Source organism: Thermothelomyces heterothallicus (assembly GCF_042370625.1).
Source record: "Thermothelomyces heterothallicus CBS 202.75 unplaced genomic scaffold P884_scaffold_18, whole genome shotgun sequence".
NCBI lineage: Eukaryota > Fungi > Ascomycota > Sordariomycetes > Sordariales > Chaetomiaceae > Thermothelomyces > Thermothelomyces heterothallicus.
In genome coordinates this window covers 573,953-593,014 of record NW_027192579.1, presented here as the reverse complement: position 1 = coordinate 593,014, position 19,062 = coordinate 573,953, and the positions used below count along the sequence as shown (strand labels likewise).

General features: G+C 49.9%; 5 protein-coding genes and 1 non-coding gene across 6 annotated transcripts; 5 read left to right on the top strand and 1 right to left on the bottom strand.

Moving 5' to 3' along the window:
- Window positions 1–149: 149 nt before the first annotated feature.
- Window positions 150–248, top strand: P884DRAFT_t122. The gene has a single exon. It is a non-coding gene; the product is annotated as a tRNA-Ser (tRNA).
- A 2,238-nt stretch (window positions 249–2,486) lies between these two features.
- P884DRAFT_204639 (uncharacterized protein) lies at window positions 2,487–5,289 on the top strand (the record flags this gene model as incomplete). Its single annotated transcript, XM_069438591.1, has 2 exons — window positions 2,487–2,767; window positions 2,838–5,289. 2 exons carry the CDS (start codon window positions 2,487–2,489, stop codon window positions 5,287–5,289), a joined length of 2,733 nt encoding a protein of 910 aa, XP_069296083.1.
- On the top strand, window positions 5,032–5,954 carry P884DRAFT_261860 (uncharacterized protein). The gene has a single exon (XM_069441605.1). The coding sequence runs from the start codon at window positions 5,371–5,373 to the stop codon at window positions 5,881–5,883; it is 513 nt and encodes a 170-aa protein (XP_069296082.1). The 5' UTR covers window positions 5,032–5,370; the 3' UTR covers window positions 5,884–5,954.
- A 1,065-nt stretch (window positions 5,955–7,019) lies between these two features.
- On the top strand, window positions 7,020–8,458 carry P884DRAFT_279028 (uncharacterized protein; the record flags this gene model as incomplete). Its single annotated transcript, XM_069443252.1, has 2 exons — window positions 7,020–7,243; window positions 7,339–8,458. 2 exons carry the CDS (start codon window positions 7,020–7,022, stop codon window positions 8,456–8,458), a joined length of 1,344 nt encoding a protein of 447 aa, XP_069296081.1.
- Window positions 8,459–15,226: 6,768 nt separating this feature from the next.
- Window positions 15,227–16,518, top strand: P884DRAFT_261857 (uncharacterized protein). Its single transcript, XM_069441604.1, has one exon. It carries the CDS (start codon window positions 15,350–15,352, stop codon window positions 16,403–16,405), a length of 1,056 nt encoding a protein of 351 aa, XP_069296080.1. The 5' UTR covers window positions 15,227–15,349; the 3' UTR covers window positions 16,406–16,518.
- Window positions 16,519–17,377: 859 nt separating this feature from the next.
- Window positions 17,378–18,925, bottom strand: P884DRAFT_204899 (uncharacterized protein; the record flags this gene model as incomplete). The annotated part of the gene is made up of 2 exons (XM_069438610.1): window positions 17,378–18,627; window positions 18,841–18,925. The coding sequence occupies 2 exons, from the start codon at window positions 18,923–18,925 to the stop codon at window positions 17,378–17,380; spliced, it is 1,335 nt and encodes a 444-aa protein (XP_069296079.1).
- Between the last annotated feature and the right edge of the window lie 137 nt (window positions 18,926–19,062).

Genomic DNA, 19,062 nt, shown 5'->3' with positions numbered 1-19,062 from the left:
GCAAACTCCCAATTTCTCACCAAAGTCGCCTAAAAAACAAGTGGCCAAGGTGGCAGTTAACCATTTCCAAAGGCCGAATCGGCCAGTCTACTTCAGGAGCATTCCATTTACAAGAGGGCAATTCCCGAATCACAATTATCATCTGCTTAGTCACTTTGGCGGAGTGGTTAACGCGCTGCCCTGCTAACAAATTGTTAGCCTGATAGGCAGTTCCTTCGGGAGCGTAGGTTCGAATCCTACAGGTGACGTAGACCTTTGACTTTTTGAATGAATCTTGAGCCTCCACCAAGATGTATGGCGTCAGCATTTACACCTACAAGTGTATAATATGTCTATTTTACGTGATCTGTAGTGCCCTAATAATATACACGTCGACCCCTGTAGTCCTGATAAAGCTTAGCTTTATATCTACTATGTACTGTAGGGCTCGAAGAGGGGCACAAAAGCGTACACTATAGTCGGAGTCTTGTACGTAGAGATACAGTTCACTGACGAGATGGGACTCAGGAGGACGAGGCAGGTGCCAATCAGAAAAATTGGGGTCAATCACTCGCTTGCCTTGTCTAAATAAGTACCGTAAACCCCGTGATGCGTTCTCCTTACTGCCCCGAACGCCTAGGCCAACTTTTACAATGGAAGGTGCTGTCACTCTTGACGTGATGCTCCAATTGGCATGGCGTGGCCAAGCTGTTGAAATCTTTGACTTGTTTGCCTCGGGCATGCTTATGCCCAATCTACTTGTTAGAGTCGAACTATCTAGCCTCTGATGCGGTCTATTCGAGCCTGTTAGGTGTGGCCGAGCTGTAACCACAGATATCACATGAGTGGGATGAAGCTGTAGGTATATCGGCATTCGATCATGTTCAGCTTCCGTATCACTCTACATTGCTAAAAGCTCCAGGGTGCTGTGGATCCTCTGGCGCCGGGAACGACCTAGCTTGTCACTATAGTGTACAGGAGCAAGATATACTATGTACGGATGTCGCTACCAAAAGAACTAGCTCATCGCCTTTCTGCACGGACCATGCAAGGTCGCTAAAGTTTTAAGAAGGTACAGATATCTTCACTAACAATCGGCCACAGTGCCGAGGCTTTAGTGGCTATAGTGCTTTGCCCCACTGTCTTGCGTTTAGCGGTCTCATTCTGCCGGTTAAATTTGGCGGTGAGCCACTTCTTTTTGTGGCGACATCTCATGTTGGTACGTTCGCCAGAAACTGGTCGCCGCCCACTAAAAATACGCACAATGCCGGTAATTGGTAATACCTTAAGTATTCTGCCACCTATCTGTCATCTCAATGTTTCGGCTGAATGGTCTGGTATAATCAGTCCTTAAGTCAAGGTATAATCCGTATATCTTTTGCAAACCTAGCTTCCAAGTTGTATGCGAAAAGGTTTGGGTAGTAGTGCACCGACGCTGTTGTTGACTGCGGGTCCGCAGCACGCACTTCGTAGTTGATTAGTAAGAGGGTGTGGAGGGCAACCAGAGCTACTGCTCCAAGGGCTCATAGTTAAGGCCGTCCTCCTTCAGCTTGTTTCAGTCATCGTCATGGGAGAGGTCAATTGACAATGATAATCTTGTGGACGCGGCTGATCGCTCGGATGTCGTGGCCATCCGCGTTCGAGCTGCCCAACGTCTCTATTTTGCACAATTGTGCGTTACGCACGTTCTTGCATCAGTCTTGTTTAGCAATCTCATGCATTGTGGATCTGCGAAGCCTGATTGATGGGCTGCTCTGGGAGAGCGACGGCCTACGTGGCGGCATGCCTGTCAACCCAGGCGAGAAGCGCGGCAATTCGGTCCTCGCTGAATTCTTCATTGGGCTTGGTGTCGGGCGATGGGCCACTGCGGGCCCAACGAGATCCAGTGCTGGGAAAGAGCGCAGCCACGTGTAGAGGGAGCTCACATGCCTCGTTGCCCCTTCCAGATCGCGCGGTGCGGACCACGGGCGACTTCCAGCTTTGTCGAACCGCCCTGCCCAATGACTGGCTCGCAGGGCGAATTGTCGGCGGGGCAACGTCCGATTGGGAAACTGCCAGCCACATCGCTCCTCTTGAGTCACAATCCTGCACCTATTGCCGTCGGTAGTCTCCGCTGATCTCTGTCCCGGAATTTGGCCCATCGCTCGCGCCATGGGATTTCGAGCGTTTGACAGCTCACCACAGCAACGCAATGCCTCTTGCTGGATTCTAGGTACTATCCGGCAAACTCAAGACCCGACCCATGGAGCCACTTGCGGTCGGGCTTGGCGAATTGAGCCATTGAGGGCGGCCATTGAGGCCCAACCGAGGACGAATGGCGAGGCTGGGACAATCGCTGTCAGACGCATCGGACTGGCAGTTCCAGTGAGTGCCATTGCAGCGAGTGGCAGGGATGCCAGCTCACAGGCGCAGATGCCGGGACACCCGTTGACCGAGGGGTAGAAATATGCCCTCCGTCTCGGGTCCTTGATGGAGTTGATCCAGAGACCATTGCACCATCCAGTGCAATGAGATATCTGTGCAACCTCAACATTTACATCACGGTCGAAGCCGCCACCCTCATCGGACTCACCTTTGTCGCTGCCACTTCATACCTCTACCACTCCGTCATGGCGAGGAAAAAGAAGACGGGTGCCGCCAAGGCCCCCCAGTCGACTGGTTCCACACCCGCAGCACCCACAGCAGCGGACACGTCAAAAGGTGCCGATGCCAAAGGCCTTGCCCAGGCAAAGCCGGCCGCTGGTGCGGCTCCCGTGATGAAGCGAGCCGACACCAGACCGGAAAACTCGTAAGTCATGCCCGGCGTATATCCGCGGTCGACACCATGAACTAACTAACCGCTGTTGTCCTGCCACCAGGCCCTACGGAAGCCCCTCCTGCACCATCCCCTTCGCCAGCCCGCTCACAGTGCCGTTGGAGATCCTCAAGAAGAGCCCCAAGCTGCATGCGGCCTACGAGCTCCGGCTACCGGAGCTCCCGGCTATCCCCGAGGGCGTCGGCCACGTGCTTGTCCACTACCTTCACACCGGCACCTACGAGTCCCTCAAGCCGAAGCCGACCGACGCCATGTCCAAGCAGATCTGTGAGCTCAAGACGAGCATACAGACGTACGCCGCCGCGAGGACATACGACCTCCCGGAGCTCATGCGCCTGGCCGAAGCCAAGATCGAGAAGTACGGCAAGGGTCTTCCTCTTCCCGCCCTGCTCGAAGCGGCTCGGGATGCCTACCCAAACTTGACCGAGGGGGACGCTTGGTTTCTCAACTATCTCCGGTCGCGCATCCGCCCCCACCTGAAGGACCCAAAGTCGCTGATGGGGTCCAACCTGCTGGACCAAATCAGCGGAATTCTCTCGCCCAACAGGGTCCTTCTTAGAACGGTGCTCGAGCTCTTCTGCGAGCGGATCGTTGTTCGGCCAGAAACCCCCACCCCTCCAGCGGCCAGCACTATCGCCAGCCCCGTCACCAGCCCGGGCACCTCCAGGCCTGTGTCGCCCCACCCTCCTGCCTCCTCGATGTCGCTGCTCGAGATGAGGTCGAGATCCGTCGTCCGAGAGGAATACACGCCTTCTCGGAAACCCCAAAAGGCGACGCCCTGGCCGTCGCCCGACAACATGTCGGAGGCGTCATGGGCGAGGTCCATGTCCCCTGACCCTGTGCTCCCGGAGACAGTCCCGCCAAAGTTTGAGGCTAATCCGGTTGCGGACGCGAAGACCCCGGTTACGCCGTTCCTGGAGCTTAGCCCTGTCATTCGCGACACCGTGCCTCTGCCAGGCCCATCGATCAAGTCCAAGGCTGAAGAAGGTGAACCCGAACCTCAGCCCGCCCTCGAGCCAGAAGTCAAGGGTGCCATTGAGCCCAAAGCCAAGGCTACTGAACCGAAGGTGGAGGATGCAGAACAGGAGGTCAAGTCCGTTGAACCAGAGGACGAGGCTGCTGAGCCGGAGGTCAAAGCCACTGAACCGGAGGTCAAAGCCACTGAACCGGAGGTCAAGCCCGCCCCTGAGCCCGAGGTCAGCATCGCCATCGAGCCCGAACCCAAGGCCGAGCTTGAGGTCGAGCTGCCTGCCAAACCTAAGGCTGAGCCTTCTATTGTCGTCCCCGTCGACGCCCTACCCAAGCGTGCAGTCGAGGTCCCTACCGAGGGGCCTGTCGAGACCGAGGCGACGACCGCTGTTGAACCAGAAGCCAAGAAGGTGGAGGACATTTCTGAACCGGCGGCCTCAATCGCTCAGAGGGAGCGGAAGGATTCCGGCAAAGGAATCGATTTGGAACCCCTTCCGAAGGAGCTCGACTCTTCTCCCGAGCACGTGTCCGAGCTCGAGCCTAATTCCAAGCCTCAGCCTCACATTAGGCCGCAAGTGCTTCGGGAAGCAGACTCGGGATTCTGGGAAGGGCCCGATGTTGAACCCGGCAAGGAACCCGCTCCTTCCATCGTCGAACTTGAGGAGTCCGTGGCCGAGCCTGCCCCGAAGGTTGCACATGAGTTGGAAGCCATTGCCGGGCCCAAGGACGGCCCGGGCGTGGAGATTCGTGACTTTGCCAACCCTGATGCGAGTGTCGAAAGCGAGTCTGACAAGCGCGCTGAGGCGGAAACCGATGCAACCAAGGAAGCCGTTCTGGACTCCCAGCCGACACAAGAGGTCAATTCCGAGGCGGTCGCCGACGTTCTGCCCAAAGAGCTCGAGTCCCAGCCTGAGCCGAAACCCCTGCCGACCAGGTCGACCGAGGCAGCACCGGAACAGTCCGCCGGTGCAGCAACCCTTGTGTCCGAGATTGGCCCAGCCCAAGAAGCGCCAGAGACGGCCGAGAGCAAGGAAGTTGAGGCCCAGCCGGAGACAACAGAGAAGGTAGAGCCTGTTCCGAGGGGTCCAGAACAAGAGTCATTGCTAACCATTCGGCAGGTACAAAAGGAGACCGTCGAGCTTCAAGAGGTGGCGAAATCGGAGCTCGAGCCCGAGGCCCAGACGGGCTCGTCGGAGCCTGTCCATCTTCCCGACGTTGCTGAGCCCGCTGGGTCCGTTGAGGCCAAAACGGCTCAGCCCGGCGTCGAGTCGGAGCCGGAGCCCTCTGGGAAGCCCGAGGTTCAAGACGCCAACAGTGACTCCGCCGTCCACGCCCCCAGCGGTGATACTGGTGCCGTCGAACCCGCGACTACTCTCGGTGCAAACCCTACGGCAGAGCAGGAGGGTGCAAAGACTGAAGCCGACGGGGCTGGTAGCCAGCCCTGCAGCGCTCAGGTGAGGCAGCGGAGCTGGAAGAGGCGGTTCCTGAGCCTCCGGTACCCGGTCCTCTTCGGCCGGGGCATGTGACTAGCTCGGCCCACGTCCGCGGTGTCTCGAGTTAGTGTGTCGGCACTGACAGGCGGTGTCAAGGGCAACAAGGTTCTCACCATGACGAGTCCTACGGCACACGACCCCCAAATGCAAGAACCCTGTACAGTCTCCTTTGTCGGCACGAGTCATGATTCTCCGTCTCGATCTTCTTCTTCTTCGTCTTCTTCTTCTTCTTCGATTTCTTCGCCTCCGGCTTTGTCTTCTTCGGCTCCACTCGTTTCTGGCCTCTCGCTCGGACTTGCACTGGCTTTCACTTCATCTGGCTGTTCTTCTTCATCATCGGCTTCGGGTTGCGACGGCACGGCATTAGATTGGGCATTGCTGGGCTCGCTGATGTTTCAACTCTACTTTTTCACCACCGTGGTCTGGCAAGAGCTCCGGGGCTTCTTCGCTGGCCGGCGGGTGGGCAACGTCTTCCGGTCTTGGGTTTGGGTTTGGGCTCGCATTCGGAACTGGCATGGGAAATGGATTCGCAATGGGAACTGGAATTGGGGCAGATCGTCAATCGCTATTAGGCCGTGGGCTCGGAGGCATGGGAACACGGCATCATCGTTTCGGAGACTGGGCTAGATTACACACTTTGTAGCAACGTGATGTCCCGGTAGCATTTCATAGGACAATATTGGGGGGTCTTTTTTTTTGGCTTAGGCTGCGATTCCTGGAGTGAAGTGGCAGTGATGGGACTACGTCAGCTATCTAATTACCTACTGAATGTTGTTGATCATCGTACGATGTGAAGTTGAATCTTGAGCCGCCCCTCCTTGGATACAATAATGTCCCGGCTTTGCACGCCCTCCCCCCTTGCGCCGGACTCGATGATCATAGGATTAACTGAATAATGCCAGTCAAAGGGACATGTGAGAAGAATGAGGATTTGACTAGTTAAATATATTTCGCATCGCCTGGGCCCTATTATCGATACCGACACAAGAGAGCCATTGTACTTTTTTCTCATGGTGCCCCATAATTACTAAGTACGGGCTGTACGGATTACACTGTATGGGGTGATATGTAAGGTACGGAGCTGCGTACGTACACTTACGGGACTACTCAGCTTGCTCTCGTGTCGTCTCGCGAAGACAATCTGCTGGAAAACCCCTTAGCGGGTCGCCGCTCATTGGCCGGACTTGGCAGTTTGTTCTCGATCTGGTGTTTCAGGTTTCGCAGACTTGGGCCGGCGGCCAATGGAACAGCCAAGACCAGGGCCCCTTACCCACCCCCCTTGACATCACTCCCGCGTGCGACCGCCGCAACCGAAATCAACCAGAGCCAAGCGACGCGAGCTAGAACACTTGGGCCGAGAAAATGTAGGGTATTTCACTGGTTGTTGCTAGGAGCCGGCTGAGACTCGCGTGAGGAGTCCAGTGTGACGACCCGCAAGATCTTACTTGAATAGCGTAATTACTTGCTCTTACAGTAGCGCATCTTCGGGTGTGCACGGAGGTATGTGTAGGATTCAGGGAGCACCGGGAAAGGGGCACATAGGAAACTCTTTTTTTCGGCTCTGATCACGCCGTCGAAATTTAATCCGCTCTTCTCCCCGTGGTTGCTGCTAAGCGCCCATTTTCGCCCTGGACCACACAGCAAAGCGAGCCAGTCCTTGTAGAAGACCGACACATCGCCAAAGCAGAGAGACTCTCAGTGTTTCCCCTAGACTTCCTTACCGGGGAAGCTTGCCGGAACCAGCCCTGCTGGCCATGGCGACGATGGATGAGTCCGGCCAGAAAGGGACCGGCACATCTGTGCAGAGCGTGCAATCGGAGGCGGCATTCTTCTCCGTTGTCAAGCCAAGCCGGTCGACGGCGGACTCGCTGCCGTCTCCGGCAACGGATAGCCTGACGGGGAGGCCATCGTCGATGAAGACGGGGCCGGTCGGTCGGAAGACGAGCTTCCGGGTGCGCGAATGGGCCAAACGGTCCAACTCGAGTCGGTAAGCTCAGGTGCCCAAATCCTACCTCGCGCGAGTGTTTTGGGTAATTATTAGTATGATAGAGAGGGGGTGGGAAGGCTGACGACTATTTCCAGGACGGCACCGTCGACAGGAACTTCTGCCTCCGAGTCCCTGAAATCACACATCAAGCACTTGGGAGGTGGGCGACTCGAACAAGTCGAGGTCCGGGGAACGGCAAACAACACCACCCTCCTCGCGCCGTTTCCGAAGCGGGGGCTGAGGAGCCGGACGGGCTCCATCGACAGCCGAGTCACCCAGTGGGTTGACTTCTACCCGAGCTCATCGGAAAGCAGCAACTCCCAGAGCAAGCCCCAGGCGGCTGCTGCTGCTGCTGATGATGATGAGGAGGAGGAGGAGGAGGAGGAGGAGGATGGGAAGCGGCCCGATAATGAGCAACCGGGCCAACAGCAGCGCCAACAGGAGCGTCAACAAGAACGGCAGCGGGAACGGGCCGGCTCCAATTCCGATCTACGGCCAGCACCACTCCGGATTCCTTCCTCCGAGAGGCGAGGTGGTGCCAGCGCCGACACGGCGCCGTCGAAGCCGCTGGAGCGGAAGGACTCGAAATGGAAGCCTCTCCCCACCTTGCCCGCACAGCGAGCCAGCAGCGGTCGCGAGCAGTTCGGGCTTGGGCCGGCACCACCAACACCAACCAAGAGAGCCGAGAGACAGGGGCGGCAGGAGCCCGAGCCGGCGGAGCAGCCACCGACCGAACAAGGGAAGGGCGGGCCCTCGAGATCGGACGAGCCGCAGCCCCTGCCCACGTTCCGCTTCGACTCGGCCCCTCCGACGCCCGACAGCAGCGCAGGCGGTGCTGCCCGGGCGCTTGTGGGGTTAGAGCAGGACTGGGGCCGGCAGGACGAGGGCGCGCGTGCGCGGCCGGCCGGGGAGCTCCGGGGACCCAAGGGACCCCTCCAAGACCGGGCGCCGGGGGGGAGAGACGAGAAGAGCACCGGCAGGTCCGGGGCCGGGGGCGTGGACAGCCCGCCGAAGCAGGTGTTGCGGCACACCCGCGAGGAGCGGGTCTGGCTGCACGTCAACTACCGGGGCGAGGCCCCCTTCCTGCAGGCATGGGGCCTGGATATCGCCAACCCGGGCGACCGCCTCGAGGGGCTGACCATTCTCCGGGAACTCATGCAGGCCGAGGGCGCAGGGGGTGGACCGGAGCGCCGCGAGCACGGGAACGCAGCGTGATGCTGCTGCTCCTCCTCGTCCTCAGGGACCAGCACGCTGGTATGAAACCAACGGGCCGCGGTGGCGGGCGGATGGAAAACTTGGGTGTGATGGGACATACGGACGGATGAAGGCGCTGGGCGATGCTACATTCATTGATTTTGCTGTACTAAACGTGTAACTGCTGTCGAAGGATCACCAGGCCGAGAGGAGGTTCGTTTTTATTTGGTTTTTTTTCTCCTTTTCTTTTCTTTTCTTTGATGTTGTTTCGAGTCTTCAATATCCCCCCCCTTTTTTGCCAGCCACCCCAATGTCTGACTCCCCCCTCTGTTATGCCAGCGGCTCACTCTCTTGCGGATAATTAGACCCCAACACAGAGACAAAGTTGTCCCATCATTCCACGTTTCTGCGGCGGGAGAACCAGTGCTTGTCGGAGTATTTGATTCCAAAAGGCTCATATCGGCGGCATATCGGGTTGTTTATCTTCACGTGCTTTGCAAGTCTTCATACATCTATGATCTCGAATGATTCTCACAGACAAGACGCCCTAGGCCCAGTGTTAGCTGCTGAGCGTCGACTCCAAGCTTAAGGGAGATAGTTGGTGGTAGGCACCTCGATACTGCGAGCTTACAAGCAGGCCCTTGAACACGAACAAGTAGCCATCTCGAGCTACGAGAAGTGAATTATTACACCATAAGGCCTGGGCTGGCTGATCGACGTTACATTGGAGCACCCCAGAGTGTGGCGGAACCAAATTCCGGAACTCCGCAGACCCGAGGAGAATCTTCCAATATCGTAGATAGATAGATCAAGATCTCTGCTGTCATGGAAGATGGTAGATTGATTGATTATGATGATGATAGAAGAAGAAGGAAGTCGAACAGGGCTGCCTGCAGGAAGATGTAGATAGCTACAAGCCTGGTAGGTCCGAGAGTCTTTGTCCTAGTCCACCATACCCCCCCATAGACAGCTATATCGTCGCCTATCCTTTTCCCTAAAACGGTAGTCTAGATATAAATACATGTAGTTATCTTTATAGTTCTATCTGCCTATAGTATGGTTCAAACTGCCTAGGGTATTTGTCTCTCTGACATCCCTAGTAGCTGTAGAAAGTGGGTATGTTTCTCTCGTTCTAGTGGCTTAGTTAATCTATCCGTAGCTATCTCAGTGCCTCTAATATGCTCTAGGAGGAAACGGCCCTCCTTATGTTTCTTAATGATCTATTTATACCAAATATTAATAGTATACGTATATATAGCATTTAATAGATTTATTACATTAATATATATATTCTTACTATTAGTAAAGATAATAGGTATAGTTAGCTATAGATAGCTATATTCCTATAAAATCTAGGAAACCTATTATAAGGAATATATAGTTAGGGTTAGGTTTATAAACTCTACTTCGGTAGTACTAAGTACGATAAAGGTCTATTTCTTTATCTTCTATAATACTAGTCCTTTAGCTAGAAAGACGATATATCTACTAGTCAAATATCGGTATAGGGGGTTATTAGCCTAGGAGGTATCTATAAAAGTAGTTAGTTTCAAGTTATTAATCTTTATTTTACTACTAAGTTTAATGCTATAGGAACGTATACCTACTAGGTAGTAATATAGATACTATAAGGCATCTAAATGTTCCTATAATAGGCTACTATTCGCTTTATAAAGATAGGAAACAGTATATATAATATTGATCTATATATTATAAGCTAGCTAGTTTAACTAACTAGTATAGGTAATATACTAGTCCTTCTTATCCTCTATTTTGTTCTAGATATATAGTAATTTAAACTTCAAACGCCAGAGAGTCTTGGCTAGATTGATACCCTCTATATCGTATTTATATAGTAATGTAGTAATATATGTCTCCTATAATAGGAAGATCTTCCGGTTCGCCTGGTCGCGTAAGATATCTAGTCCTAGGAATCGTTTAACTTCCCTAAGCTCTTTAAGGTCGTATCTTACCTTTAGCTAGTCACGAATTTTGTTAATAATAGATTTGTCTATCGTTACTATAAGAAGGTCATCTACGTATAGGATAAGTAGTGTGCCTATCTCCTTATAGTAAAAAAGATAGATGTCGGAAGGGATTGATTCGAATCTAAGTTCTTCAAGTACTAGTTTAATAGCTAGGAACTAGTAAAGTGGACTCTATTATAGACTATAGAGTGCCTTCTTCAGTTTATATACCTTTCCTAGTGGTTTATTTAGTCTAGGAGGTAGTTCGATGTAGTATTCTACTCCTTTAGGGATTAGTATATTAAGGAATATAGTCTTAAAGTTAAATTGGTAACATTTAAGATCTTTAACTATAACGATAGTAAAGAAGAGCTTGACCGTTATACTATTAAAGATAGTAGTATAGATATCTTGTAATTTCTAGGATCCTTTGTTAAAGTTACTATAGACTACCTATCTTATATAGGTAGTTTTCTAGCTAGTAGATAGATTGGTTTTCTTGTTATATACCTATTTGCTTAGTAAGATATATATACTAGGTCGTTTCTTAATAAGGTTATAGATATCTTTCTTCTATAGACTCTGGTCTTATTTAATTATTGTAAGGAGCTACTAGTCCTTAAAGTTAGGTTTGCGTTTAGCCTCGCGATAGTTCTTCGGAACTAATAGGTCCTAGACAATAGTAATATTATATTTGATGCTAATAGGTATAGCTATAAAGACGATAGATTTGGCTAACCTCTAGTTATCTAAGTAGCAGGTAAGATATTAACCTAGTAGTTTATTACTATTTAGTTTTATATAGAAGCCTGGTTACGATAGATCCCTATAATAGGACGTCTATTACCTATAAGGTCTCCCCCCTATTACTTCCTCTATCTATAGGGAGTAAGCGGTAAGCGGTGCCAACGGGTGGTTATATAATATAGGAGCTTCTTCTTAATAGATTTCCTAGATGGCGTCGTTATCTACAAAAGAGACAAACTTATCCTATTCTTCTATCATCGTTATAGGCGATAGTGCTAATTGTATAGGTGCCGTTAGTGTCTACTCTATTAGAGTAGACGATAGTGCCTACTAGGATACGATAGTTAGCATTTAAAGTGATTAAGGTATTGGCATTCCTAATTAATTTGCCGGTTAAATAGGCGTCTCTGCCCTACATTTGGCATTCGATATGCCTTTCGGCTCTAATTTAGTAATTGCTAGCGATATAGAAGAATCTATTGGTAATAGATTTAATTATTCTAATAGAGTGTCCTTCTTCGGTTAGACGATTACCTAGTAGAACTCAAGAGAGGATTCGTCTTCTTTGACGGTTATATCTATAAACACTGCCTTATATTCGGGTTGATCACTATCTTTATCCTTGTAATAGTCGTCGCCTTCGTTAAACTTGATAATACTGACTCTGACGATAGTACTAGTATACGGGTTCTAAACCTAGTAAATCTTACTATAGATGTCTATATATCCGATAAGCCTGCCTTTCTCTATATAAGGACCGAACTTGTCAGCTCTATCCTATTTATTTAGTTTAATATAGTAGTAGGTATAATAGAAGTAGGTATATAGATGGCGGATATATAGCTTGTAGGCTTCTTCTAGCATATTTAACGTAGTTATAAATAGCTTATAAAGACTCTTGTTATCAGGATTAGCTCTGGTTAGCAGAAGATTAGTAACTATAACTATAGTATTGACGATAAACGGCTATAGCACCTCTAGGATTTAATATATAATTATCGTTATTTATACCTTCTAAATAATATCTATAGCCGTACGTTTAATCTTTCTGTTTTACTAGGGACTCGAAGGAGTAGTTTTCAAGATAGTAATGCCTTTGGCGTCGGCAAATGCTACAAGTTTACCATTACGGAAATCCCTACCAGATTAGCCAAGTTCCGTTCCACCGTCAAGTCTAAGCATCTAGATATATTTGCCGGTTTAGTTATATATCTAGATGATCTAGTCCTTTAGCCTATCGAACATTTCTAACTTAGTATAGCTATACTTGACCTAATAGTAGTTTGACTAGACGTTAATAATATAAAGGCTATACTTGTAACCTAGGTAGCCAGAGTTCTTATAAGTGACTATATCTATGTAGACGAAGTAGAAGGGTATCGTTACCTACGTTAAGGCACGTTTACCTAGTTTATTAGTCGCTTTTCCTATAATATAGGGTTCGTAGAACGTATTAGTATCCTTATCGGTAAGATTAATTCTAGCGTCTTTATATACCACTTTAATAGTAGCCTTGCTTATATATATAAGGTAGTAATATATAATACGGTAGTTAATAGATATAAAGATAACTATAGTAGGAGAAGATGCCCTAGCGATATTACTACTAAGTACGGTCGGTTTAGCATTATTGATAATGAAGATATTACTAAGTCGTTCAAGTTCTATAATAATCTAGCTAGTTTTACCTATATATAGGATATAGTTTACCTGGTTCTAGAAGACATCTTTGTTAATTAGTTTCCCTATATAGATTAAGTTAGCAGGGGAGGTAGGATTATAAAGAGCCTCTCGGATTTTAATCATTACCCTCGTACTATCGCTTAGAACTATTTCGTATATAATAATACCAATCTTATTAGCTTAGGTAATATCGCCAGATAAGGAAAGATATACCCTTAGTTTAGGTAATCAATATAGCTTAGTAAACCACTTAATATCATTAAATATAGTGTTAGCTACTACTAAGTCATAATAGATAGTATCTCTTACTACCTTAATAGCCTATTAGACTTTAGAAGTTAACAGGAATAATAGAAATCCTATTAAATCTATAGGCCGGAGTAAAAAGATAGTTAGATAGAAGCAAAGTTAGTAAAGTAGAAAACGCTATATACGGTAGATATCGCTAGATTAGCTACTCCCGAGTTTAGGTATAGTATTACTATTAATAATAGAGCGTTCTTCTTTACTAGGAAGTATACCTTCTTTAGCTAGGAGTCTAGTGCCTTTTCTAAGTTATAGGCCTAATAGACTTATTTAGGATTATAGTACTAACTATAGCTATTATAGTACTTAACTTCGTAATTAAAGTATCTATTATAGTTATAATACTTGATATTACCTTATATTATCCTCCTCCTATTAGACGAAGGCTTAAAGGGATTATCTATATTCTTTTTATTATTATTAATATTATTACTATTACTACTATTACTAATAGTAACATTAATAAAATTCTTCTTTATATTATAGTTAATATAAGTCTCGGTTATATCCTTAATAAGGTCGTTCTAAGTAAGGGACTTATCTTCTATCTTCTAGATATTCTACTTATAGAGCTTAGGATAGCCCTCTTTAATTATAGTTAACACTAGGTAGATATCTATCTCTAGAGGGTTAATGATACCTAGATTATATAGGCGCTAACGGAGAATATAGAGTTAGTTAATATAACGATCTATAGAGTTAAACTTAGATAGCTTAATCTTAATATACTCTTAGATAAGGAGGCAAGTTATATTAATAGTACTATACTATAATACCTTAAATACTTTCTTATATATTATTTAGGGATTAACGACTTCTAGATTCTAGCTAATACGTATTATATATAACTAGATATTTAACTTCTTTAGAGATATAGTAATAACTTAGTAGATATCTACTTAGTCTGCCTCCTATATATTATAGGTAATAATATCATCCTTGTCTAGTTCTAGGATATTACTATTGAGGTAGTAGAAGAGCTTATATAACGCTAATAATAACTATAGTTATATATCTTATACCTTTAGATCTTCCTTACTAATAAGTGTAAGGAGTAATATAAAAGTCCTTTTCTCTATAGATAGAGTACTAGAAGCAAGAGCTTATAATTATTTAATAAAGACTATATTATATTCCTTCTAATAATAGTTAACTAATTCCTATAAGTTAATTATCTATTATAAGATATTATTCTAAGTATTATCTTCCTCTTTTATATCTTAATACTTAAGTATATCTACCTTATCTTCTTATTCTTAGTACCTAGGTATAAGGTTATTAAACGGCCTAGACGATATCTTAAGAATATTATATATATAGTTAGGTAATAGTTCTAAGCAATCTTTCCCTAAGAAATAGTTTACTACCTCGCCTATTCCTATAGATAGTAGATACTATTTACCCTTAGGTAGTAGGCCTATTTATATAAAGAAACGTCTTTAAGGTCTTATAGGTCTTATACCTATTTCTAGAGTCGGAGTCGCTAGTTCTTAATAGTTCTTATTATTTTCTTAATAGAAAGAGGGAAATCTTGATAGAATCTTATTAGTTTGATAAGATCTTGATGTTCTTAATAGGAGTCGCCCTAATCGCTTAATAGAGGCGCTGGTTCTTAATAACGGAGATGACCTTCAGAAATCGCTTGATTTGACCGCTTATCTGAAAGTCTGGAGAGTTAAATGATTAGTAGAGATATCGAAAACGAAGAAATCCGTAGTAGGAAGCGATAGATTTAATAGATTTGGTCGCTATAGTTCGCTTAAGCTATAAATCTACAAGTAGTTAATAATTAAAGGTAGCTATAGTTTTGAAAGTATCGAATAACTATAGGAGCCTCTAAAGAGGGCTTATAACCTATCGTAGATAGATAGATCAAGATCTCTACTATCATGGAAGATGGTAGATTGATTGATTATGATGATGATGGAAGAAGAAGGAAGTCGAACAGGGCTGCCTACAGGAAGATGTAGATGGCTATAAGCCTGGTGGGTCCGGGAGTCTTTGTCCCAGTCCACCACATCCAATGATCTGGCTGCGCTACTGGAGGCTTCTGCGGGGTTCATGTAACCTTCTGGTTCATGATGCGTCATTGTTCGCTGTTGATTGCTACTACGATATCCGTATGGTATATCACAAATTACAAGGCGCTCCCAACTTGTCGTTAAACGGCAAGCTGCGAAGCCTATGCTAAATAATCAATTCAGAGACGATGGAAGGGGAAAGTTCAGGCAAAGAAGCTCGAGGACTAGATTGCCAACCAATGACACCTTTATCCGATGATGTCCCGCGTATTAGTCGCGGAGCCGAGGCCAATGCCGACAAGCGCGCCCACGGAGACGGAGACGTCGGGCCTCCTAGAACCCACGAGTCACAAGACCCGTGGTGCCAGCAAGCCAGGAACGCCGGATACACGACTCACATCCGCTCTGCTTCCAGAACAACCTGGGACGGCAGGGCGCCTCTCCCGCGCAGCCGCAGCCCCTCCCCACCACATACGCCCGTCCAGTCGCAGCTCAGCAACCCGCCACGACCCTCCTCAGCCATCAGCCTCCCGAACCACCATGCCGCTGAGCACGGCAGACCAACAGTGCTTGGCGACAGATGGAGCTACGACCGGGAGCGGATGCCGCCTCCGCCTCCGGCACCTCGGGACTCGCGGCCGGGCACACCAGCGAGTGACCCTGACGCGTCCGACGCTGGGTTCTCGAGACCGGCGAGCGCGCTGATCGAGTCCCAAACACCTAGCAGACAGCAGTCCGGTTATTTTAATTTTGTGAACGGCTCAGCCGAGCCGCACAACTCACCACCACTACCATCGGACTTTGATCAGCGTGAGCAGCATCTGAGTCCGCATCTCCGGCAGTCTTGCCACATTCTCACCGACGAGGAGATGGAGATGCTCGCACGCCCGCCGCCACCCCACCCGCCAATGACAGCACCCTCGCGACCGTCGTCACCTGGCCGGGGCCGCGGAGCATGCGGGTCGGCGGCACCAGGACACAGCAGCGGGTCAACATCCGCCATCGCTCCTCCCGAGCCGGCCCAACCCCGGGAGGGTCTGGGCCGCCACCTGGACCGTAACAGTGTTGGCCACGGCAGCGATCATAGCCGCGACGTGAGGCCTAGCTGCTTGGGTATGTGTGACATCGCGCCCGTCCGGGCAGTCCTCGGGAAGTTTGGCGCGTGGTTCATGGGCGTCGTCACGCCCGTCTCCTTCGGCTTGCTGACGGGCTGTCTTGCCTCCACGATATCCGGGTGTCGATAATGGTGAAAAGGAGGGAAGAGGAAGGGGGTGAACAAGAAAAGAAGAAAATATAAACAGGCTAAATAAACAGAGTACAGGAGAAAACAAAAGAAGAGAGAAAAAATAGAGCAGAGAAGAAGAAGATGGGGGAAAAAAAGAGAAGAGGGAACAAAAGAAAATGAAGAACGGCGGAAAAGACTGGGATGACAAGAAAACTAAAATGAGGGTTTCGGTTGGGTGTTGATAGATTTCCCGATTGCTCGGGGAAGATGGGCACCGACATTGGTGCTTCGCTTTGCAACATGGCTCATGTCTCCTGCTCTTTCTGACTCCATTTCTTGTCTCCAGATCTCTACTCATACTGTCTTTCCTCTCTCACTTCCTGAAATGTACTCGATGCATTTTGCCAAAATCCATAAAACGATGGCCTAGAATCACGGAATGGTATGTATGGATTAAAGGAGCACGACAACGACGAGGCAATGAGCCATCTCAAAATAGAAGGCATCTCAAACCGGGTAGGCAAAAAGACGTATGAATAAGAGTATACCTATAATGCACGCAAATATATCATCCCAAACGCCCCGGGATCGGAACCAACCCACCAAGCCGTTCCCACCATCTACCTAAAGGATCCATCCCAGCGGCCATAGCATCGAGTCCTACAAACGCCGTTCCCTATCCTCCTAACCCCTCTTTAAAAACAAAGCAAAGTAAGGTATTGACATTACCGAGGACCCGTCCGATGACCGTCCAGAAATCCAAAACAAAATCGTGCGCGTGATTAGGGAACAGAACGTTAAAGCGTAAAGCGTAAAGCAATGGCGTAACCCCCCCCCCTCCCCACCTTGTATGTGCGTGTGTGTATGTGTGCGTGTGTATGTGTTCGGTTGGGTGGAAAGGGGGGGAAGGCGGCTGTGTTGGTGATGATTTGTGTGCATGGGACCTTCAAAACTCGAAACCAGGCTCCTGGCTGTACATACACACAGCCGCTCATTCAGCCAGAGGAGCCGGAGACGTTGGCGCGCTCCCCTCATATTTGGCGCTGTGGCTCTCCCACAGCTCAAAGCTCTCGCCGGCGCCTTCGATGGGTCCCAGACGAGAAGCTTCCAGGGAGCGGTCATTCCCGCCCATGATGTCATCTACGTCCACCCGCTCGACGTCGTCCAGGCTGACCTGCGGCGCGGGCGGCGGCTGCAGCCGAGGAGACCTCTCGCCCGTGTCCTCTTCTTCCGCGAACCACCGATGCTGGTCCTCACCGTCCGCGGGAAGAGGAGGCAGGTCCTGGCCCTGCTCTTCGACAGCGCTCTCGCCCTCCACCACCGCCTCGGGATCCTCCTCGTCCCCGGGGACGATGAAGACGCTCGAGCTGTCGCAGCCCTCGGCGTAATAGTCGGTCACGTTCATCTCGGCGAGGGGGCCGCGGCCCTTGAGCAGGAGCACGTCCTCATCGATCTCGACCGGTTCCGGGATGGGGCCGCCCCGCGCCGACGACGTCTGGCTGACGTCCTCGGGCGGCGGGATGTTCTCCTTGTCCCGACCCTCGGCGCGCTCCCGCTTGGCGCGGCTCTCCGACTCCTCGTCGCTGCTGATGTCGAGCGTGCACGTGCCGTGCTGGAGAAGGTTGGTCATCTCCTGCTCGGGTGTGTCCTCGTGGATGTCGAAGCACCACGACGAGGCCAGGTCGGGGGTCGGGATGAAGAAGTCCTGCGCGGCGTTGCTGCTGCTGCTGCTGGTGGCCGCCGCCCGGCGCTTGAGCTTGCTCTGACGGAGGCTGCCCGAGTAGCTTGGAATCGTGCCTCGGAGAGCGGCGTCGAGAGAGAACGGGACGGCCGCTTTCTGAGAGAACGCCGGTGGTTCAGGGCGCTGGGAGCGGCGCCGGGAGAGGATGCCCAAGGGCTTGCTGGCGCGCGTCGGCGAGCGACCAGCGGCTGCTGTCAGCGGGGACGGGGCAGCACTCCGGATCTTCCATCTTGATGAGGGAGACTTGGGCTGGAGCACGGTCCGCGGCCTCGAGGCTGGTGAGGGCCTGCTGACTGGGCTGCTGAGGGCATCTTTGGTCACCGGGGAGGAAGTGGCCTTGGTCAGGGTAAAGGCTGGAGGCTTGGAGAAGCTCTTGCTCAGATCGCCCCAGAAATCAGCACCCTTTGACCGCTTCGGGAATTGCACAGGGGCGATATTCTCCGAGTTGTCCGCGTCCTCCAACTCGGAAGCCTTTCGCTTGATGGGGGAGGATGCGATGGCTTCGGCATGTTAGCGGTTTGCCACGGCGAAAAATAAGATTGGGGGCGCGATCGAGCAAGGGCAAAACACGAGAGACAGGAGCACAAAAAAAGAAAGGCACAGATGGATCAAGACACGCAAATCCGGAAAATCCACACAGCAAGGCACCTCCGAGGGTTGAATACAAGAAAATTTAACATTGCGAGTGTAAACTAAGAGGAACAAAGACATACCATTCTGCCTATTCTTGACGCTGGCCAGGCTCTTCAACCGTGCTTCGCCGACCGGAGCAAAAGGCTGACGGCTGACGGTTGCCATGGTGGAGAATGGCGAGGAGGGAGAGGTAGAGACCGGGGATACTTCACACTGAGACGGATGGAAGGGGCACGTGGTATGTTCGCACCACAGAAGAGACGGACCCAGAGCTCCGCGCAACAGCTCGGGTACTCTCCTGA